Source organism: Neovison vison, chromosome 6 (assembly GCF_020171115.1).
Source record: "Neovison vison isolate M4711 chromosome 6, ASM_NN_V1, whole genome shotgun sequence".
Classification (NCBI taxonomy): domain Eukaryota; kingdom Metazoa; phylum Chordata; class Mammalia; order Carnivora; family Mustelidae; genus Neogale; species Neogale vison.
Genome location: NC_058096.1, coordinates 121,885,937 through 121,910,279, shown reverse-complemented (window position 1 = coordinate 121,910,279; position 24,343 = coordinate 121,885,937). Strand labels below are relative to the sequence as shown.

The window sequence follows — 24,343 nt, the reverse complement described above, 5'->3', positions numbered from 1 at the left end:
CCACCTTCTTTCGGTCCCTGGACCATGCCATGCTCTTTCTCCTCCTGCCTTTGAATTGGCAGAATTCCCTTATTCATTCACTCAAAAATTTGTATTAAGTGTCCACGTTGTGCCTGGGCGTTCTACTTGCTTCTTGGGCACATGTGGTGAACAAAACAGATACAAGTCCTGCCCTCACGGTACTTAAGTTCAAGTGGAGGAAACAAAAATAAACAAGTAATTTCAGATTTTGCAATAAGTGAAATGAAGGAAGCAGGAATATCCCTGGTAAGGAGTCAGGGGAAAACTAAAATGAGTTTTAGTTGTTGGTCTGGTAAGAACTCAGGTGGGGACATACTGTGAAAGCTGAAGATTAAGAAACCAAGTATGCTAAAAATAGACAAGAGGAGAGGGAAGTGAGTGACAACAGATGCTCCTGGGGACATCAGCAGAGCCCAGACCAAGGATTTCTATAGGCCATGGTTAAGAGTTTGGATTTTATACTAAGTGCAATGGAATTCACTGAAGCATTTTAAGTAAGGGAGTGTCAATTTTTGCTGAATGGAGAAGGGATTGGAGGGCCACAAGATAAAAACAGGATCGCATGGCCTAAAGATATAGCAGTGGTTTAGCTGAGAAATGTGGATGATTTGGACAAGGGCCTGATAGTTAAGGAGGGAAAAAGAAGACAAATTAGATGCAGAATTGAGCTGACTTGCAAATCATCCACTGAAAGTGAGAAAGAGATGAAGAGAGGATATACACAGTTTAGGGAACTGTCATTGGAGGAAGTAAGCTTACCAAGGAAACAGATTCAGAGGATCTCAGGCCCATGCTGACTGAATATTCAAGAGGTTGATCATTTTCATTTTATACTGTCATCAATTTGCCCAGGACTTTTTCCAGCAAAATTCAGCCACATAAGTGCAGGTGCAAAGGGGATAAAAGGTTGGGTCCATCAAGAGTATGAGTTCTGCCAGAAGAATAAAAGGCAGGGAGGGACAAGGAAATGGTGCATCTTCAAGGGAGAGACCATAAAATAGAACATGCATTATAAACTGGATAAGAGGGTACAGATGGACAGAAAATGTAAGACTCCACGGATGGGAGGTATAGATGAAGTTCAAGAATTGTGTCCTTGGGGTTCATAAGGGAGTTTATAAAGACAAGAGACTGTGGTCAGACAGGACCAAGTTATAATTGTTTCTTCAATTGGGATTGGTCACTTCCTGCTCTAGACAAACATGACTATATGATCTCCAACCACAGCCATCCTGTTTTTCTGCTCCTTGTCTTCCCATAACCTCCCAGCACTATCACCTAAGTTCCTTACGAACTCATTCAGTCTTAAAGGCTCACCTCCAACTACTCCTTCCTTGAAGCATTTATGTTTTCCCCAGGGGTATCTGATCTCCTGGTGACAGCCCTCACTCAACCTGTACTGCTGGTATTATTCATGCTACCAGGTATTAACCATTCTTTTCCTTTCTAGGCCCCTTTGCGCAACTGGAAAAAGGCATTATCATAAACACTCAAGTCTCTAGATCTCTGGCAGCAATACCCAGAAAACTGTGCCAGGCACGGAGAAATCACTCAATAAATGCTGAGGTCTCTCATACCTGGGCCACCCAACCTCACTGGTCACGTAAGGCAGGATTCCACCAAAATCAAACAAAAGCTCATAATCTCCGTTCATAAAAGCTCCAGATACTTCCATTTACCTCAAGAGTGGGCTCCACCTTCACAAATTTAATTCAACCCATTCAAACCACCCTCTTGCGTTAATCAGCCCCGGTAGGATGGGAGGATACAGGGCCTGAACGATGACTGGAAACCTGGCTGCCCCAATTTGAGAAAAGCCACGTTCACTAAAAAATAACAATTTTCTTCACAGTTTAATGCAGTGCAGGAAAGACGTGAAATAAGAGCTGGACCAAATGGCCTCGGGAGAGTTGCCAGGAATGAACTGGCACAGGGTTGTACTCATGGTCTGACTTCAACTGGCGCCTACCTTCCTCCTCTCCAGCTCCAGCCGCAGGGGCCGTTTCAGTGGTCGCCCCCCGGGTGGCTGCCATGCCTAGCTCCGCCCCAACCCAAAAGGGGAGTGGAGTGGGAGTGGGTTCAGAGGACCGCCAAAACCCCGACTTTGGAGTCGCAGGGCAGGAAGCAGCCGGGGTAGCAACTCCGGGTCTTCCCCGGAAGCACCACGCGCCCGGCGGTCACGTGACGGACGCCGGGCGGGGCCACGCAGGTTTGTTTTGATTCCCCGGTTGTTGAAATGTCAGCACGTGGTGTCGGCTGTAGCGCTTTGTATCTTCCCCAGACTTTAACCTTCTTTCATCGTGGTCTTTTCTAGGATTAGTTTCTGCTCCCCGTCTTTTTGCAGGCAGGTCGTTCTTCTCTGTCTTGCCACTTTCCTACACCCAACAATATTGGAGTTTTAGGAGATGGTTTGCATTCTGCGGGGCTGTGGAATGGGGCTCTGCCTCCGCTAACTCTGCAGCCGCGCTTACAAGGAGAGCTCGGGCTTCTCTTCCACCCTTCTTGCCCTTCTGACAGCAACCTGACTCCATCTGGTTTTTGTGGCTTCTGGGGAATACGAACTTCAAGCAAACGTCCTTTAACTGCGTTCTCTGTGACTCATTTCGCGACCCACACAGCCAAATCGTTTGACCTATGGTTTCAAGGACAGTAACCGACAGCTGTCAGGCGTCTGGATTTATATAATGAAATAAACAACCGGCTGCCTGATCAAGAGGCCAACAGCCCCCACCCTTCTCACTTACTTTTCGTCTGGTCAAAATTGTAATGACCGGAGATGGATCTAAGTCGTTAGGGGCAGAAATCGTTTAGCCTTAACGTATTAATATATTAACATATGCCTATTAATGACAGGCAGGGGGTAGAAAGATAGCTATATCTTTTTTTATATACATAAGAATGTCACTGACTAGTTTATAATCTCATTGGGTATTTAAGACAAAAGATAGCTAATAAAACTAGGCAGTACTCACTGTCTGAAAAATAAATTATTTTCAAGGAGCAAATCCAACAACTCAATCTTATCCTATCACCCCCTTTAGTTTCTAAAGTTATCAATCCAACAAAAATAATAAATGCAATATAGAAGCAAGCAACAGTTTAAGTGACCAGAGGTATCCGAGTTGTTTATTGGATGGACACGTGATGTAAACTTAGGCACTTCCTCCAGCAATCCCAACCTCCTCTTAGCACAGCCCTTTTGGGAGTTTCCTTTTCCAGCGCTTAGTCGCGCTCCTCCCTCCTTTTTGGTTCCTCTTCGTCCTCCCTCAGAGACTGGGGGGTCTCCTGCCTCAATTTCCTCTCCAGTACCCGCGAGGTGGGTGCCCCAGTGCGGTACCCCAGCCTCCTCCCAGCTCGCGGCACCTGCCCCGCCTTCCAGCCCCGGGCCGGCTCGCGCGGCGCAGGCGCACCGGCCGCGGCCCCGAGGCCGAGCCCGACCTCAGCAGCTTCTGCCTCCGCCTCCTGCGACCGTATCTGCGCGGGGCTAGTCGGCGGTCACCGAGACCGCGCTGGGCAGAGGCCCCGCGGGCCGCGCGTCGCCATGGGCGCGGGCTGGAGCAGCGAGGAGGAGCGGCAGCCCCTGCTGGGGCCCGGGCTCGGGCCTGCGCCGGGGGCTGTCTGGAGAAGCCGGGAGGCGGCGGCGGCGGCGCTGCCCGCGGCGGCCCCGGGTCCCGGGCGGGTGTACGGGCGCCGCTGGCTGGTGCTGCTGCTCTTTTCGTTGCTGGGCTTCGCGCAGGGCCTGGTCTGGAACACCTGGGGCCCCATCCAGAACTCGGCGCGCCAGGCCTATGGCTTCTCCAGCTGGGACATCGCGCTGCTCGTGCTGTGGGGACCCATCGGCTTCCTGCCGTGCTTCGCGTTCATGTGGCTCCTGGACAAGAGAGGTGAGGGGCTCCGAGCAGTGCCGGCCGGTGCGGTCACTCCCCGGGCGAGCCAGAGCCCGCCAGCCGCCGCCCTCGGCTTCGTCTTAAGGGTTATGTGAGGTGACCGAGTGTTGCTGGTATCCCATTCCAGACCAGGAACCCTCCGTCCCCAAAGCGACAGACATGGGGAGGCTTCTTTGCAGATACTGTACTTATGTTTACATCACTGTTACCCATTATGCAACAGCAGAGATTAAGTGATCTCTAAATGCTCATGTTTTTGCAAGATGTGGACATGAGAGCATTCCCGTGCACGTGCTATTTATGATTTCTACACCTGACCAAAATGACTGATGCTTTGACTTCAGAGGGATTTGGAGGTGTTGAGGGTGAAAGGTCAGAAAATAGACTGATGATGCCCAGATATGAGGAAGTATTGAGTTGGCTTTGCATAATAGATGACTCCAGCCCAGGGCTTTCGGGGAAACTACATCTGAGTGATTTAATTTCTCTAAAATGGTGCATGGCAGCTTTAGAGTGTGTGTTTGTGACTAGGACGTTGTGTCCGTTGAGATTTATGACTCTCAGATAAAGCATGCCAGGTGAATGAAGACTCTGAGGAATAATGTGGGCGGACGTTTCTCACTTTACCACTTGCCAGTGCGATTCGGTTAGGAGAAAAAAAAGAGGTCACACAACTAAATGATAAGGCATTGAAGTGTATCACACAGGTATGGGTAAATGATTCATGATCACTGTGATGTAGCTGCTGAAAAAGGAGGACAGTCAGAGGCATAGAAGTACAGCATCAACCAGAAAGAGTTTGATATACTCTAATGTTTAGTCTGAGCATCAATTTTAAAACCATTGATGAGCCAGAGCACATTAAAAGTTGTGTGACAGGAATAATGATGTAAAAATCATAATGTGTAAGATTAAGGGAAACGGTGTGTCAACCTTCACAAAGAGACTTGAGGCAGAATATGAAATATGCGAAGGTCGAGTAAAAGAGGAATTAGACTTACTGTGTGTAGTTCTAGAAGGAAGAACTAAATTGAGTGAAGCTACAAAAGGATGTAACTCAAAGCAATAAAGGAAGAACCTTCTAAGAACAAAAAGGTGTCGAGCTGTGGAGGTGTGTCTCGACTGGCATAGAACTTCCAGATAGAGTAAGTACTTTTGCAGAAGATGTGTGCTAGATGCTGAGGAAAGTTTTCTTGTACTGAATGGAAGTTTTCTTTTCTTTTTTTTTTTCTTCAATTTTTAAAACTTTATTTATTTATTTATTTATTTGAGACAGAGCAAGAGAGAGAGCATGAACAGAGGGAAAGGCAGGGGGAGAGGCAGAGGGAGAGGGAGAAGCGGACTCTGTGCTGGCTCCATCCCAGAAACCAGGGATCATGACCTGAGCCGAAGGCAACTGGTTAACTGTCTGAGCCACCCAGAAGCCCCCAGATTGGAGGTTTTTTGTTTGCTTTTAAGCTGAATTATAGATGGTATTTGGATTTCACCAGTTTTTCCACTAACATCTTCCCCCCTCCCCCGTTCCAGGATTCAGTCTAGGGTTCCAAACTGCATTTAGTTATGATTTCTACTATGATTTCTACTTAATCTCCAGTCTGTGACAGTTCCTCTGTCATTCCTTACAAAGTTGGCTAAATTTAGGGGAAAACGTTATTTTGTTCTTTCTTTTTATTTACATTTTTGCCAGGAGCATTTTCCAATATTATTTTCTAAATTTAACCAACCTTGTTTTTATGGTAGAAGAATGTTAATTTTTACCTTTTTTATTATAATTGTATAACTATTTGGCTAAATTAGGGACTACCTGTTCACTTTATTAAATAAGTTACTTTAGGAGTTCTTCAATAGCTCCTGTAACCAGATAGGGAATTCAATTTTATATTCACCATTGGTTGAAGCGAAGGAAAAGAAATTTTAAAATTCTCTTTTAAGAAGTAGTTTTCCTTTTCAGTAGGAGAAAGCTAATATACTTTCATATATTGGCTGTCCTGCTGCAGATGTCCTGTCTGCATACATAGAAAGTAAGTTTCAACATTCTAAAAGATCTTGCTCCCCAGAGGGTAGATCGTTGTCTGGTCTTCCTGCTGTCATGGGTCCCAGCCAGCTTAGCATAGAAGACTGGTTATTTTCCTAATATGGGTTTTGTGCCCTCTTACCCATTTTCATTTTTCAGCAGAGATTTAAAAAAAAAAAAAAAAACTAGCTAGTGAGATAATAGGAGAGCCAAGAGCAAGTGAGCCCTAGAAGCCAAGTGAAGAAAGTTTCAGGGAAATAGTACCTAAATGTATACTAAGTACTGGGAAGATAGATTTCACAGAACCTATATACTAATGAGGAGATCTAGGCAACAAACAAAATTAAATATTTAGTATGTCAGATGGTGATAAATACAATGTAGGACTATAAAACAAGGCAAGAGAGAAAGAGAGGAGGTCATGATTGAAGAATGGAATGCTTGAAATTGAGATTGTCATGGATGCAGTCATAGTAAAGACAAGGTCAGACTATAAACAAGAGAACAGACTACTGAGGTATAGAGTAGAGGACATGATCATAGAACATGAAGTCAGGACTGGGAGGTAGGGATGTTGAACTGATCATCTAGTGGATATCAAAATCACCAGGTTTATGAAAAAGTAGTGTCATAGGGTGGAATAACGAGCCACGACATTTGCAAATGGTGAGGGTGAATACCCTGGAGACAGGTGTGTGGTAGTTTCTAGACAGCTGCAGCAAGGACTTTCGAGTATGAAAATTAAATATAATTAGATCGATGGCTGTTCTGGCCATGATGGAATATTGGGAGCTGGGTTTCAGTGTAATTTTCAACTAAAAACAAAAAATTAAAGTATATGAAAGTATATGAAACAAAGTTTTCAGACATTGGACAACAGACAGGATAGGTTGGTGATCCCTATGAATGTTTCAGTCAACTATCTGGAGAGAATTTCCAGGTATCAATGTAGAGATGGGAAGCCTAGACTGAGTATTGCAGTTTCCCTAGGTTGAGGAGACATTTTAAGAATTGCAAGAGACCAACTTAACTAGAATACTTAGGGTGGAATACCAGAGAGGGAAAAAAGCTTTACAGAAAGCTCTGGATCTATACAGAGTTTCTCTTGAGTCTTCAGCCGATAACTGGTCGGCAGATACTTGTGAGCAAAAAAAGAACAGGTGGAACAATTCCCAAAGTTCACACAAGGCTTGGAATAGTTCACAATCCCAAGACCAGGAAGGGAGAAACCTCAAAATGCATAAGAGGTTGGGTTGAATACTCATAGGGGCATTGCCTCAGTAGTAAAGACAAAAGAACCCTAAGCTAAAGAATGCTCTGGTTTCACCTAATAAAGTGTAAAACTATGCCTCAGAAAGATCAAAAGTAACTCAGCTATATCTCACAATATCATTCACAAACATTTGAAAAAGTGCAAAAAAAAAAAAAAACCCATCATCCAATGAGGTAAAATTCAGAATTCCTGACATTGAAATAAAAATTTACCAAGCATGCAAAGAAGCAGGTAAATACAACTTATAAAGAGGAGAAAAAACAATGAATAGAAACAGATCCCAAAATGACACAAATGATAAGTTAGTAGACAGGAACATGAAAACAACTATATTCTATGTATGTTCAAGAAGATAGATGAAAGCATGAACATGCTAAGGAGAGACACAGGAAACATAAAAAGACCAACATTACGTTTCTATAGATGGAAATGCAATATGACAAAAGAAAAAAAAGTGTACTGGACAGGATTTAATAGCAGATCAGACATTGCAGAAGAGATTAGTGAACTTGAAGACAGCAATAAATACTATCAGAATGGAGGCAAGTGGGCAAAAAAGACTACAAAGAAAAACAAAAACTCCACCAGCATCAGTGAGCTGTGGGACTGTTTTAAGTGACCTAATATACGTGTAATTAGGAATCTAGAAGAGAAGAGAAAAGGGAAGGGCATAGAGTAAGATGAGGGTGGGTTCCTCAAATTGGAAAAATAATGGCAAAAAAATTCTGTATCTATAAACCCACAACTCTAAGAAATACAAGAATTCTAGCAGAAGAAACATGAAGAAAACTACACTGAAGCACATCATAACCATATTGCTTAAAACCAGAGAAAATCTTAAAAGTGCTGAGAAAAGAGACGAAGGGAGCAGAGAGCGATAGTGATCTGAAAATGCTGGGGAAGCAGGGTCATGGGGGGAGAGGTTTTGGTGGGATTAAGAAGGTGAAGAGAACTTTTGGAGAAGGGCTTGAGAATGTAGGGATTCCACTGATTCACTGATAGTGAGCCTTCCAGAAGGCACAGTGGCAAGGTTTCAGGAGTTGGGGAAGCTGTAGAGATGAGTTCAGATTAGGGGACATATGAAGCCACATTTGTACAGGGATGACCTGTGAATCTTGGGTCTCCCAGGACTAATGTAGACGGGAAAAACAGGCACGATGTTATTGTTTCTGATGGTTTCTTTCTTTTTTTTTTTTTAAGATTTCATTTATTTATTTGACAGAGAGAGATGACAAGCAGGCAGAGTGGCAGACAGAGAGAGAGGAGGAAGCAGGCTCCCTGCTGAGCAGAGAGCCCAATGCGGGGCTTGATCCCAGGACCCTGAGATCATGACCTGAGCCGAAGGCAGCGGCTTAACACACTGAGCAGGCGCCCCTCTGATGGTTTCCAAAGCAGTTTGGGGTGGCAGGGCTGTGGCTTTTGGGGAAATGGAGACTAGAGCTCTCCTCAACAAGAACAAATAAGAGCTCATCTTCTCTCCGGTTGATGGAAGTATAGAGTCTGAGAACAGTTTTACCAGATGAACTTTACAGCTATAATTAATTTCCTATACATCCAGTATGGATTTGTGTGTGTGTGTGTGTGTGTGTGTGTCTGTCTGTCTGTCTGTCTCTGTGTGTGTATGTGTGTTCCAGTTAACATTGTATCCTGATCTTTTAGACAAACCTGTTGTAGAGATGCCATTCCTGTGCCAAATCAGTTCCCAGCAAAAGGAATTATTTCATCCATGGGAAGAAAGCTTCCTGCAGTGTCTGTGCGTTATTTGAATAGAATTTATTTTTACTTTCAATATGTTTGGTTTTCTGAAATTGTTCTAATACCTTTCATTAGATGGTTTTTTGCACTCACATCCTAATACTGTAATCACTTGGGATCTATTTATTTACATAAAAGTACTAGATGTCTCATAGGCTTATTTTCCTGGAGTCCTCCTACACCTCCTTCCTAAAGTCAGTTGATGTTATTTTGATTACATGAAATTAGAGAGTCCTGCCTTGTTGAGATTCAAATGAGATAAAACATTTTATTTAGAATTGAGCATTATCTGGGGTGGGTTAAGTAATAATTGGCGACAATTAAAAATAAGCAAGAAAGCCACAAGCTGTAACTGTGAGGTGCTTTAATAATCAGCTTTTCAGAACTTCTTTATTATGAAATGTATATATTTAGCTGTTATATTACCATTTATTTGATAAAAACTATATAATTGCATAGAAAAGTGTGCCAGCCTTAAGCAGTAATAATAGGAAACTGGGTTATTTGGACTATATGGTCATAAACAATGCCTCACTGCTTACTTGGTGATCGCTTACCTTAATTATAAACCAAATACTTGGGAAAAAAATAAATACCATGTAGAAGGTAAAGCCTTATAGTCCCAAATCTGTAACATTTCAATCAGTATCTCATAAGACACCCCATACACTCTTATAAGAATAACATTTTGCAAGTTTAGCATATTTATGACCATGGAGTATACTTTTTATTAATTATACTCTATTTCCCATGGCTATAATGTGGGTTTACAATTTGTATTCTGTTAGTAGAAGCAGTAAATGAGCAGTATGTATGCATTACTTCTTACTGGGAAGCACAATTTTCTATGATATTCCTTCTGCCAAATTCTATTAATCATATTCAAATCATATAAGAATATTATAAAGCTAACTCAGTTCATATCACAAATTACCCTCAATGTGGCATGTGTGTGCCTGATCCAGATCTTGAGTTTATTTTCCTTGCTATGTTTAATCTGCATAATTACAGTTTTGTTGACTTTCAGTTTCCTTGGTTAAGAAACAGAATTCAGCTGAGTGAATTTAAAGATCTTACTGGCTTTATTCAACGGTTCACAAATCGGGCAGGATCTCCTCTAGCATAAAGAAAGGAGCTCTGGGGCGCCTGGGTGGCTCAGTGGGTTAAAGCCTCTGCCTTCGGCTCAGGTCATGATCCTGGGGTCCTGGGTTGAGCCCCACATCGGGCTCTCTGCTCAGCAGGGAGCCTGCTTCCCTCTCCCCCCGCCCCCGCCTGCCTCTGTGCCTGCTTGTCATCTCTGTGAAATAAATAAATAAAATCTTTAAAAAAAAAAAAGAAAAGAAAAAGAAAAAGAAAAAGAAAGGAGTTCCAAGGGCTGTACAAAATGAAAGACTTTTACAGGCAGAAGGGACTGGGAACAAGGATGTTAGACTAGCAAAAAGTAGACTGTTGTGGCTAAGTCATTTTCCTTTAGGGGCTTGGAGGGGGTCTATCAAGCAGATCGCCTCACTAGCACTGATTGATTAGAATAGTGTTCCATTTTTGGGAGAACCAAACCTGTCATTAAGTCAAGGCAGTTTGGTGGCATGAAGCTTAGCATGAGCAACTCCATTTTGGGCCTGTTGTCTCATTTTAACACCTTCAAGTAAAAAAGCCCTTTGAAAACCAAAATGCTTAACTATCTCCCCTCTGTCAAAAAGAGCCCTGGGGAAAAAAGAATAATTTAGATTTAAAAATTTGCATTCAGTCTCTTCACTATGAAATGGTTTCAAGGAGGCATTGAATTTGGGAGAAACTGGAAGAAATGTTGGCGCTTTCCCCACATGCTCAGCATGAGCCACCTGTGTGATGTGACTGCCGCAAATAGATGGCATTAGTGTAGTAGTGACAGAGCGTGGCTTTCCAGCAAGTAGGAGTGTATAATCCCATTGTATTACTCTGCCATAGCTAGAATATTGTGTCTATTTTGATTACCTTATTTTAATATTGCTTTTTACCTTGTTATCCATGTGACCAACCCCTGGCACACATTTTTAAAATTTATTTTCAGCATAACAGTATTCATTGTTTTTGCACCACACCCAGTGCTCCATGCAATCCCACTGGCACACATTTTTAAAATAATTGATTATATTTGGGACAGAAGGGGAATGCTACTTGATCCATATTATACAGTCCTAAGCCGTGCCTTTTTTTTTTTTTTAACAGTATCATTCTATAAATTGAAAGCCATCTGGTAAGTCAAGAAAAATTAAAAGACCATTGTTGTATTCATAATCAAAGGTTTCTAAAGGACCACCTCACATAACAAGCATTAGCTTGTCCTGATTATTAGATAAAATACAAAATTGGCCAATTGTCATTTTTCAAGAAAATTTAAAGCCATGACCTTTCTACCTTAAACTATTTAGGGGCAGTTTAGAGTTTTTACAGCTTGCATTTGAAAATTGGAAATTTCATATTGGAAGTATTAAACTAAAATACCTAGTCCTTTAAAATTATTTTTTGTATTTTTTACTGTTATATGTGAACAAAACATTTTAGCCTTTCATTTTGAAAAACTGTACCTAATGGAGCTTCTTCCTTGATGTGATCATTCAAGTTTTCTATTAATGTTAGAATCATTTCATTTTCAGCATGGAGAATTTTTTTCCCTATGTGTGGATTTTTAGCAAATAGTTAAAATATTAGAATATAACATATCTGTAATTGAGTAAAAAAATCTTTGCTCTTAACACTGGACTTCACATGAAAAGAATATAAAAATTACCCAGATATTTTTTTGTTTCCCTCTAGGTCTTCGGGTAACTGTGCTTCTGACATCCTTCCTTATGGTTTTGGGAACTGGTCTAAGATGCATACCTGTATCAGACTTAATGCTTAAAAGAAGGTAAATCCTATAAATAACTTACATTTATCCCCACATTTTTCTTCTTTTGTTATGAAAATATATGTTTGGTTATGAGCTTTTAGTAAACGGTTCTATTTTTTAAATAATATTTTTAAAGATTTTATTTATTTGAGAAAGAGAAAGAGAGCACACAAACAGGAGAGGGGAGAGCAGGCTCCCGGCTGAGCAGGGAGCCTGACACCGTGCTGGATCCTGGGACCCTGGGACCCTGGGACCATGACCTGAGCCAAAGGCAGACACTCAGCTGACTGAGCCACCCAGGTGCCCCTAAGTGGTTCCATTTTTAAGAGGATCAGTAGAGGGTCATAGTTATATTAGCATTTATTTTTTCCCTACATGATTAGTTCAGTGGACATTTCTTAATTGTCATATGAAAGATGACTGCATTGGTTTTTGTGTAAATAAAAAATGAGCAAGTTAATCTTTATGCTGTATAGGAGCTGTAATAACCACAGGAAAATAATGGTATAACACAAGGAAGAATGATGCAGCTAATGCAGCAGAAGAGGTATAAAATTGTCCTGAGAGACTGAGAGAAGTTTTGGCGGAGGGTATCAGAAAGAGTTCATGAAGGAGGTGATAATTAAAGTAGGCATTGAAGGAAGAATAGACCTGGGATTTGATAATGACAGGGAAAGAATATTGCAGAGTAGAGGAATAACAGGAACAAAGACATGGAGCCAGGTAAGCATAGGCCTCTTCGGGATGGTTTGCTAGCTGCAATTGTGTACAGCAGCATGTCTACTCCTGGGTCTGTGGATTTATTCTCAGAGGCTACAAGGTATACAAAGATTTTAAAGTTTTGTTTTCCTTTCGGTTAAAATATTAAAAATCATTTTACCACTAATAATCTGTAATTAAAAGATACTTTTATTGACCAGAATGTCATTTTCTTACATTAGTGTTTCTCAAACTGGGGTCCTTGGATGTGATCTTGAAGGTCATTGAAAAGTTTTTCCTCTTTTAAAAGGACCCATAAATTATTCAAGTTTGGGAGACACTCATCTATAGGTTAAGGTATAAAAATGGGATGTAAATAGATGAGTTTAGAAAAGGTTATCCAGATTATGAGGGATCTTGATGCCATTAAGATGTAGAATTGTGATTCTGCGTCTATCTTGATGTAGAATTGTGTTTTCCTCACAGGGTAGTTGTGAGCCACTAAGTGGCTCACAGCAGCAATAGGATCTAATCTGTGTTGGGTAAATTACTGATTTGAGGTATGTGGGATTGATTACAGAAGGTGGAGGTAGCTGGGAGGAGACCAGGAAAGAAGTGAGAGCCCAGACTGGAATCATTTTCTGTTTATTCATTTATCAGTTCACTTGCTCAACAAAATTCACTGAGCTCCTATTGTGTGCCACGCTCTCTTCTGGACATGGGGAACACAGCAGAGAATACCAAAGACAGATCCTTGCCTCTTGGAGTTTACATTCTGGCTGGGGAGACTGGCACTAAACTAGATAAATAAACAAAATATGTACTGTGTTATGGAGGAAAAATAAAATAAGAAAGAAAGATCTGAAATGTCAGGGGAAGGAGGTTGAAATTTCAGAAAGAATGGCCAAAAATGAACAAACCAACCAAAACAAAAAACACCTTACTTGGAAGATAACTTTCGGGGGTAAGAACCCAGAGGAGTGGACCATGCATTATCTGGGGGCCAAGCATTCCAGGCAGAACAGCAAATGTAAAGTGCTAGAAGGAAAGCGCTCTCCTGGCAGGCAGGCTGGTGTGCCTGGAGCCAAGTGAGACATGAGAGGCTTCGTGGGAAGGGTGATAGGAAATGAGATCAGCACAGTTATGGGGTGGTGGTGGGAGTGTGAGACAAGATCCTTGAAGACCTTAGCTATTTCTGAGCTAGGAAACCACTGGTGATTTTGAGCTGAGGAGAACCCTGGTCACAAGCTGCTTTGTAGAGAACAGATTGAAGCTGGAGGTCAAAGGCAGGAGTAAGAAGACCAGTTGGGGAGCTATTGCAGTAAATCAAGTGAGAGATGATGAGTTTCTGGAAAGCTAGTCTTCATCTCCTATCCTTTTGAGTGAGGTTTTAACAGGTAAGTTTCATTATTGTGTTTGAGATGTTCTTAATTTTTCAAACATATGGCAACCAGTTTTAAAATACAAATTTCAGTAAGCTTAACTTTAATAATGCATTCCTTTAAAAAGCCCATTAATGTTTTTATTAGCTCTTCTTCTGTTTTGAGCCATCCATACTGTTCTCTCTAGTCTTATTTCCCTTTATATCCTTTCCAGATATAAAACTCCAACAGTACTAAAGAATTGAGTCTCCGTCTTAGTGAAGAAGGTGATGTGGAAAAGAAATAGAGCTCATAAAGAAATGTAAACAAAGATAGAGGAGAAGAAAGAGAATTGCTAAAATAAAGAGTTCAGAGAGGTTGAATCTTTGATAAAAAGAGAGTATAAATTGAATTTTCAATCATTGTGTGTTCATCTATAAAGAATGTAGGAATATTATCCCTTTAAAATGAGGCTTCATTTTATGTCCATGCAGTATTTCTTTTAAGCAGTAGTATTAACAATGCATATGCAGCTGTTAAAATGAAAATGCTACAATTAAAATCTGTGTTTTTGACTAGTAGGTTCAGTAGATCACCACTTTTAATTCCATCTCCATCTCAATTCCATCTCCATCTGATACTCAGCGGGAAAGGGTAAAGACCTGTAACATCCATTTGGCCAGCATTGAAAAGTATTTGGCAATCTACGTTTTTGTGCCCCTGTTTTGCTTGGCACTTTTTGAGCCTCAGACCCAGCCTTCTGGAATAGTGTCCCTGCACCCTTGGCTCCCTGTATTTTAGCTTCAGTAGGTCTCCAGACATGAGAAAAGCAGCTTCTGACGGGCTTTTTCCTCAACCAAGACTCTTTTCACCACCTCTTAATGGTGTTCTATCACTGCATGGTATCAGTATTTCTTTTACCTGCATAGTACCAGTAAAAATTCAGGAAAATACTTTACTTTTCCTTTCTTTTCTTTTCTTTTCTTTTCAGATTTTTATTTATTTGACAGAGAGAGAGAGCCCACAAATAGTGGGGGCAGCAAGCAGAGGGAGAGGGAAAAGCAGGGTCCCCACTGAGCAGGGAGGCTGATGCAGGACTTGATCCCAGGACCCTGGGATCATGACCTGAGCCAAAGTCAGCCACTTAACCAACTGAGCCACCCAGGCGCCCCAGGAAAATTATTTTTTACTTCTAGTAACATCATGGATGAATCAGGAACTTAGACTAATGCACTATAAGGCATTTCTTCTATGATCAAGAAACAAATCCTACCAAAAGTATTTCAGATGGCATTGCTGTATATAGCACTGGATGACATGGCTCTGTAGCATGAAGTATGATATTGCATGTCCAGTAAACCATTTAAAGATTTCTGGAAGGTGAACTTGCAGTAGGTTTTATCTGCTTTTAATTGTAGATGTAGTCAGTGATCCCTGTAACACATGCCATGTTATCTTTTAATTAGGTGTAATTTTCATTAATATAAATAATAGGTAACATTTACTAATGTGCTATATAGTTAAATAGGATGGTTCTAGTAAACATAGTTTTTTTTTTAAGAGATATATTCCACTTTGAAAAGCTTGCAGCTGACAAAATTACATTTAAAATGACCAACCATACCAGGGGGGCCTGGCTAGTGCAGTCAATGGAGCATGCAACTCTTCATCTCATGGTTGTGGGTTTGAGCCTCATGTTGGGTGTAGAACTCCTGAAATAAAATCTTTTTAAATTAATTAATTAATTTTAAAAATGACAATACCAGAAAAGATTTCTACTAAAATCTTCCTACTAAAAGACAAATCCAAGAAGCTATTAAAGAAAGGCTTCATACATTTAAGTAAATAAAAATTTAGAATATCTGCATGATTAAATATACTATAAAACAAAGTCAAAAGACAAGTTAAAAGCTGGGAAATATTTGCAGCAATAAAACAAATGGGTAATTTCCTTAGTTGAAAAGAATTTCTTCAAATCAATTTAAAAAAGCAACTTAGTAGGAAAATGAGTGACAGATATGAGCAAGTAATTACAGAAATTAAAATACATATGTCATAAACTTAGGGAAAGATGCTCAACTCTGTCATAATTAAAGAAATGAAAATGAAAATAGTATGTAGCTGTCTTTATTGGCAAAGATAAGAAAGTGTGATAACATATGTTGCTTGGGGTAGGAAAACAAGTCCGCTGATATGTGAGTAGTTTGGGGCATTCCTATTTGGAGGACATTTTGGCAGTATTTATTAGATTCAAAATGCAGTATGCTTTAACCCAGTAAATTAGCCCATATGTGAAGTTCTACCAGTTTGCAGGGATAACCATGTTCGTGCAGCCTTGCTTGTAATAGTAGAAGGCTATTGTCAGAAGGCCAGTGTCTTTGGGACGTCTGGATGGCTCAGTTGGTTAAGCATCTGACTCTTGATTTCGGCTCAGGTCATGATCCCATGGGTCCTGAGATGGAGCCCTATGGCAGGCTCTGCATTCAGTGGGGAGTCTGCTTGAAGATTCTCTCTCCCTCTCGTCTCCCCTTCCCCCCCATTCTCATTCTCTCTTTCTTTCTTTCTTTCTCTCAAATAATAAATAATAAATAAATAAACTTTTAAAACAACAACAACAAATAAAAAAAGAACAAAAAAAAAAAAAAAACAAAGGAAGAAGGCCAGTGTCTTCAACAGAGGACTGGTCATGGCAGAATGTTAGTGAAATAGTATGCAGCTATGAAAAGGAAGTAAAAGTTCTGTACATGCTGAATAGAAATATCTCCAGGATACTGTCCAGTTTTATAAGAAGGCAGTTTACATATAATGTAACATGTTATATTTAAAATGTTCCTATTCAAAAAAAAAGTAGGCGGGATCTGTGTATGTTCCAGTATATGGTAAGGACTGTTTCTGAAAGAAACCATTACCATTAGTTGTTTCTGAGGTCTGGGGAACAAGAAGTCTGGGGTGGAAAGGAGATTTACTTTTTATTTTGTGCTCTTTCCTACTCTTGGGAATATTTTTACTGTGTGCATATATTACCTTTTTTGCTGAAGACATTGGTTAAGTGAAACTAAAATGATCATGTGAGAGTTTCAGTAATGAGAACAAGAGAAGGAAAGGCAAGGGTTATACGCAGATTTCCCCAGTGTAGAAACAGAAAGCTTATGATGTAAAAGTGAACAGTTGGTAGATTTCAAAACCAAGACTCTTCTTTGTAAAATACATTAAGATTCAGATTTTCCTAGGTCAATGTTTTTTTAAAGTATGGTCTGCACACTACCTACTTATTAAAAGTACAGATCCCAGGCACCCCCCTTCCCCGCCCCACAGTTCCACTCATGTAGTCTCTGGAATGAATCCCCAGAATCAACAATCTTAACAAGCTCATTTAGTTAATTTTATGCTTGTTTAAGTTGGAGAACTACTGCCCTAAGTACTAGCATCCTAACTTTAAATGGTAACTGATTAAGCAAATTGCATTGTGCTTGCCCATCCTACAGTATAATCATATAATATACTTAATGTCTTAAAGCAAGATTAAGATTTAGCCTTTATTCAATAATTTTATTTGCCCTAATTTGACTCTTAAATGTCAGGGGTCAAGTTTCACAACTATTTCTGCATGGTGGTAATATGGGCTTCACATGAGAAAGATTGGTAGGGGGGATAACTCATCTTGATTAGCATTAAACAGAGTGAAAAAAGGGAGTAGAGAGGTATAGAAAATACTTTTTTCCCTTTTTGGTTGTCTTTAGGATATAGTTATTTCTGAGACATTTCTTCCAAGGGCCCATGCAGTAGCTATATGAATGTTTTTATTTACATTGTTTAGATTAAATATTATATTCATATAGAAAGTACATAAACATATACATATACTTTAGGAAAATAGTCATAAAGCAGGCAAACATGTACCCATTACCTAATTTAGAATTCTAGAACTTCCCATGGGTCCTTCCCTCATCATACCCCTCTCCTTCCCTACTGTACATAATTATAATCACACATGTTGATAGGGTTTTCGAAGTAGATGGAGTTGAAAGTTAGGAAGTTAGGAAAGTTAGGAAGTTAGGAAGAATACATTCAAAGTCTATCGCAAATCTCTTTTTCTCCCAAATAAAGATTTACTGTAGATTTTTTTTCTCTTAATACCAAAAAGAAGAAGCAATTAAAACCTTATTTTATCTGCATCAAAATCATCATACAAAATAGGCTAGAAGTAGATGTTGATAATAATTTAATGTAATTAAAAACACTTAGGTTAGTAGGACTATTAAATCATATTTTATTAAATAGGTTTATCTAATATGTGTTTGGGAAAATCATTTAGCTATTTGGTTGCTTTACATGCATCAAAATATATTCCAGATGGATTGATGAGCTGTACATTTAAAAAATGAGACCATATAAGAGAAAATTATTCTTATCCCTAAAGAGATTACTTTTTTCCCAGCATAAAAATAATGAAAGACATCACCGATGGAAAAGCTGATAGGTAGGTTTGACTCCATAAACATTTGAACCTTTAGGCTTCAAAACAAATCAAAGTCAAAACACGAACTGGGAAAAATGTGTTGCATGTATGATAGATAATGGATAAAATAATATAAAACTATATAAGCAATTTAGGAAAGTGAATGGAAAACCGGGTATAGTAGACATAAATAACGAATGTTGGTTCCCAGATTTCATCCTTTAAATTCATAATTCAACGGTCAACATTGATTTGACAGCCCATGCATTAGTAAGGTATAGGTTAAGCTATGTAGTGAAGATACAAATATACATGGGCTCAATGAGAAAGAAGTTTATTTTTCTCTGAAAAAAGCCTAGAAGATAGTGGATTGCTTATAGGCAGCTCTGTTTCACAAGGCCCTCCAAGGACCCAAGTTTCTTTTCTGTTGCTTTAACATCTCGTAGGGTGATTCCTTGTCCAAGTGGTCAAAGCTGGCTCATAATCCTACTCTCATTCTAGCCCACAGGAAATGGAAGGTGAATGTGTAGGGCAATGACTACATCGCTCAGTGATGACTAAGAGGTTGTATATGTCATCTGTCCTCAGATCCACCTGTGCAGACGTAGTCACATGGCCATGCTGTCTGTAAGAGGCTGGAAATACAGCTCAGCAGCCATGTACCCAATTAAAACTCAGATAGATAATGTAGACAAATATATAAAGCATTCATTCAAAAAGAGAAAAATTGCAGTACACCAATAGGAAAGACCAGTAACCAAAGAAGAAATAAGAATGCTCCCATCACCAAAGGATATCCATGTCCTAATCTCTGGAACCTGTAAGTTTGTTACATTACATGGTGAGGGAAAACTTTGGTTGCAGGTGGAATTAAACTTGCTAATCAGCTGACCTTAAGGAGATTATCCTGGTTTATCCAGGTGGTCCCAGTGTAATCACAAAAGTCCTTAAAAGAGAAACAGAAAAGGAAATCAGAGAGATGCGGCATGCTAGGACTCTCATCTCTTGCCAACTTTGAAGACAGGAAGGGGAGGAAGGGGACGATGAGCAAGGTTTGCAGGTGGCCCCTAGAAATTAAAGGACGTGGATTCTTCTAGAGCCTCTAGAAAGGAGCATAGCCGTGCCGACACTTTGATTTTGGCTCATTGAGACCCAGGGACTTCTGGTTTACAGAACTGTAAGATAATAAATTTGTGTTGTTTTAAAACCATTAGTTCTGTGATGATTCATTATAAAAGCAATAGAAAACTAAATGCCAAGTTTTTGAGTGCATGCGTTTGAGTATTTTTAAAAATAATGACAGTGCTGGTGAGACAGGCACTGTCAGTCACTGACAGGAATAGAAATTACTACAAATCCTTCTGAAAACAATGTGAGAGTAGGTTTCCTAAAGCCTAAAATGTTAATATCCTTTGACCCTAAAGAAGTAACCTGGAAAATAGCAAATATTTATGTTAGAAAGATTATCACAGCAGGATTATTATATTAGCAAATAAATAGCAAACATTAGGAAAATGGTTAAATAAGTATACATTTATACAGTAGACTGTCACAGAGCCATAACAATTATGATTATAAAGAATCTTTAATGAGAAAAATGCTTATGACAGGCTATGAAGTTAAAATAATTTAGTGCATAAAACTGTATATTCAATATGGTATCTAGTTACCTATGTTTAGGAAAATAATCATAAAACAGGCAAACATGCATCTCTCAATATGCATTGGAAAAAAAGTTCAAAAATACATTAGTAGTGGTTGGGTTATTTAATTGAATTATTGAATTTATGGCTATTTTCTGTATGCATTTTTCTAGTATGAGTATATATATTTTTAAACTGAAAGAACAAAATAAAAGTTATAAGACAAAAAACCTATGAGACAAAATGGGGGGAGGCAGACATCTATTTTTTCCCCTCTTCCTGGCCAAGAGATGATTGCATTTGGCCTTAATAAAAACCCTGTGACATAAAGTACCTTTGGAGAAATTGAAACAGCAAGAGAATAAATGATTCACCAAAGATTACACAGTTAATAAATTTAGCTCAGACTAGAAACTGAGTTTTCTGATACCTAATCTAATACTCTTCACTGTGTTTTTTTATGTGCTCTCTGTAACTGGTACTTGATGTTATTATGAGTTTATTTAGTGCCAAGACTATAATATTCATCTTTATATTCCCTTCAGTGTCTAGCTATAGTTTCCTTGACCATAGTAGACATTGAACAGATATTTCTAGTCAAATCATAATTAGCCCAGATTATTAAAGGATACAGAAGTGAAATCGAGTTTCTTAAAGAAAACAGACTATAGCAACAGTCCCTAAAAGGCTTCTTTCTACTACTAACTCTGTTTCTTCCTTCCTAACTTTCTTTTTCCTATAATTAATTCATAGTATCTCTGACCCTTTTTTTGCCCTATATTTTCTTGGACTAAATAAAGGAAAACTATTTTTAGCACTCTGCCATTTTCAATACCCAGGAAATGGTGTAACATACCAGTTTATTCTGATGCAGGATAATTAGGAATTGGAAAATGTTTGTGAACCATTGGCATATTGAATATTAGAGATAAGTATTTTTTTGGATTCCAAATTACATCATATTAAAAATACATAGAATTTAAGTTAAAAATGCTGGTCTTGGGGTGCCTGGGTGGCTCAGTGGGTTAAAGCCTCTGCCTTCGGCTCAGGTCATGATCCCAGAGTACTGCGATCGAGCCGCAGGGAGCCTGCTTCCTCCCCTCTCTTTCTACCTGCCTCTCTGCCTACTTGTGATCTCTGTCTGTCAAATAAATAAATAAAATCGTTAAAAAAAGAATGCTGGACTTACAGTGAGGAAGTATCTGCTCAGTTTCTAAACCAGTTTTCTAATGTTGTCACCAATGCTAGTCATAATAAACTAAAGGTTTCTAAAGGGAATCACAATATTCCAGCTACTTGCATGCCTCTGGATCTGTGAACCTTGAGTTATCTTAACAGTCAATGATTTTTATTTATACTATCAACAGAGAACCTTCAGAATGAGACCATGTTGGAAGAGTAGAGAGATTTATAAACCAATTAAATAAGCCCTGATTTTGATTTCCAGTCCTGGTGTAGACATCAGCTAAATTATATGACTTTGGAGCTCCCCCCGCTCCGCCCTTACTTTTTGGAGAAAAGAAAGTTATAAAATTGTAAGTGTGATTTTAAATGTAATATTGGCCTTTCTGGAACTCAATTTTCATATCTGTAAAATGCAGAGGTGGGTTATCTAGGTGAGGTTTGACGTCTCTTCCAGCTATAAAAATTCTAATTCTAAAACCTATTCCAAGTATAAAATAGTTGAGGAATCATAGGTATTTGTTCCAGGATGTCAGAAAGCAAAAGGTTAGGATACTGGAATATCATTAAATACAAACTAAAATGTCAAGTACATTAGAAAACCATGAACTGTAGATCTTCAGTGTGAACTTTAGCTATTGGCATTTGTTTGAAAAGCGATAGTATATTGAGTGATATGAAATGGAATGCAGCTGTGCCCAAATGCCATACCACATGCCGCTGAGGCCTCAGCCATTGGGGTGGGGGTGAGAGGCAGGGTACTAACTGAGGGCTGAAGGTGAAGGGGCACAGGGAGGGCAGGACTTCATGAAGCTTCCATCAGCCCATCATGTCCAGTCCCCATCCCCCCTCTCCCCTCCTCCTGCCAGGCCTGCGGAAGGCTAATAACCCCGCACCCCCACCCCACAGTGCTAGTGGGCAGCTCCGGGTCTTCGGCTCTCCCATCTCGGCTACGGAGAAGCTCCGGGTCTTTACTATCTTCTCAGCCTGCTCGGAAAATTACCCTCTTGCCCATTTTCCCACCTGGCCTGTGGGGATGGTACAAACACAGAAGTAGGGAGGTGGTAGGTAGGAGTTAAAAATGAAAAGGGGAAAAGACCAGAGGGCGAAGGAGAGAGGGAGTCAATCAAGGACGCAAGGAGAGGAGACTGGGATGAAGAAAGAGGGCAGCACACCAGCCCCCTGGCAGATCTGTCAGCTTGGCCTGCAAAGTTGGAGATTTGCAGTCCCCTTACTGTGAACATGTACTGGACATCATCAGGCGTGAAGCAGGAGTTAGAGCTCTGGAGTTAACAAGTCCACTTTCCAGAGAGCCTCCTTTCTGCTGCAGGGCTTACCGCCCAGGGGCTGCCTTTGTTCCTAACTGCTGCCCACCCTTCCCGGGGCCACTGGCTCAAGATGGGAATAAAGTGAATAAAGCTCTGGCCATGCTTGGACCACCCTTAATGTTGACTTGTTTGTTTGCTTGTTTTAAAAGCTTTATTTCTGGAATATTTATTAATGACGTTGGTTTTTGTATCACTGAATTTAGGCTTTTTAAAATTTATAAATGGGGGCACCTGGGTGACTGGGTTAAACGTCTCCCTTCAGCTCCAGTCTTGATCCCAGGGTCCTGGGATCGAGCCCTGTGTTGGACTTCTTGCTGGGCAGGGAGTCTGCATCCCTCCCACCTTAGTTCCTCCCCACTGCTCGTTCTCTCACTTTCTCTCTCAAAGAAAATCTTTTTAAAAATAAATAAAATAAAATTTGTAAATGAAGCTGATATATGTGTTTAGGTAACAGAGTTGTTTTGTTTTGTTGGTAACTCAGAGTTTTATAGTGTTAGTTGTGTATTTCAGCAATGCCGCTTTGCTTGAATCAGTCTGTTCTGGGCACTAGAGAGCATCCACACTTCGTGAGACACTGGTGAATTTAGAAGCCATTTCCCTTATCTGCAATGAACTTTTACTTGCAAAACAAAACTGAAACATAATGATGATGCAGAAAAATTGACATTAAGTTATGGGATCTACTTCCCTTTACTGAAGATGTGAATCACTCTTCTTGACAGTCAGCCCAGATCAATAGGTGTTAATTTTTGAAAGCCAGCTTCTTTCCAGTGCTAAGAAAGCATTAGGACAATCACAATGAGTGGCATTTAACTTTCAGTATGCGAAGGCAACACTTTTCCATCCAGACAATTCGTTTAGGCTGGGTGTTTTTTCTTGTCACACTGCCAAGCTTATATACCTAATTTTTGTTCTAGCATCTGTTTCTAACTACTAATATAGTTTAAATCCCAATTTCCATTTCCTCACGAGTCTTAACTTCATCTTCAGAATTCTGCTGAAACTGCTTCTACTCAAATCAGGAATGACCCTCCTTGTTGCCGAATCCAGTGGTTATGTTTTAGTTACCAGATGATCTTTCTGTATGACTTGACACTATCAGCCATTCACTCTCCTCTCCTCAAAACGCTTCTCTCTGCTGTGGTTCCAGTCTTTGCTCATTCATTCATTCATTTTTGCCTCTGTAATTGCTCCTTCTCAGCTGTCTTTCTAAACTCCTCTTCCTCCATTTAAAAAATATTGTTATTTTCCAGTTTTTTTTTCCCCATCCCCAATATGTTGCTTAGTTCAGACCTCTTTGTTTAGCTTCTGATATATATTCAACTACTTACTTTACTTTTTTACTGAGTAATGGATGCCTTCCCAATATGCAGTCATTCACCTAGCCGTATCTATTGTATGGCTAAGAACAGTCTTCCAAACCATCCCTTGTTCCATATCTCCACTATTGCTCTTGCCAATACTGCCAAAGGGTCTTTGTCCTGGACTCGTGCCTGAGAGTATCCCACTCTGGCTTTCCTTCAGCTTTACTGTTTCCTATGTGCTGAGGAATGTGTAGGGCCAAGGAGATGTGCCCAGCCTGCTCATCATGTTCTAGCTACACAGGACTTCGGGTGTCCCTGCAACAGGCCTTTTTCTAAGTCTCTTCTATGAGTAGACCCCATTCCTGGTGTGTACTCCCCATGCTCAAGGAGTCGCCAAGGGGCAGCTGTTTGGAAGAAAGGAAAGCTTGCTGTCAGACCTTCAGGTCCCCATGCATATATGCGACAGTGTTGTAGACCAGAGCCAGAAGTCAGAAGAGAAGGAGTATATGCAAGGTCCTCCATTACTACTCTTATCACTGGCTCCA

General features: G+C 40.1%; 2 protein-coding genes across 3 annotated transcripts in view; one reads left to right on the top strand and one right to left on the bottom strand.

Moving 5' to 3' along the window:
• Positions 1-2,162, bottom strand: part of HSPBAP1 (HSPB1 associated protein 1) — a 62,803-nt gene extending 60,641 nt beyond the window's left edge. For both annotated transcript variants that reach the window (XM_044252206.1, XM_044252207.1), the window contains exon 1: positions 1,991-2,162. In XM_044252206.1, coding sequence (XP_044108141.1) covers positions 1,991-2,054 — 64 coding nt within the window. In that variant the 5' untranslated portion in view covers positions 2,055-2,162. The remainder of the gene's footprint in view (positions 1-1,990) is intronic.
• A 1,107-nt stretch (positions 2,163-3,269) lies between these two features.
• The window catches only part of SLC49A4 (solute carrier family 49 member 4), a 68,564-nt gene continuing 47,490 nt past the window's right edge, over positions 3,270-24,343 (top strand). Inside the window, exons 1-2 of the mRNA XM_044252205.1 lie at positions 3,270-3,905; positions 11,747-11,840. Of these exons, the coding sequence (XP_044108140.1) occupies positions 3,563-3,905; positions 11,747-11,840 (437 nt within the window). The 5' untranslated portion in view covers positions 3,270-3,562. The remainder of the gene's footprint in view (positions 3,906-11,746; positions 11,841-24,343) is intronic.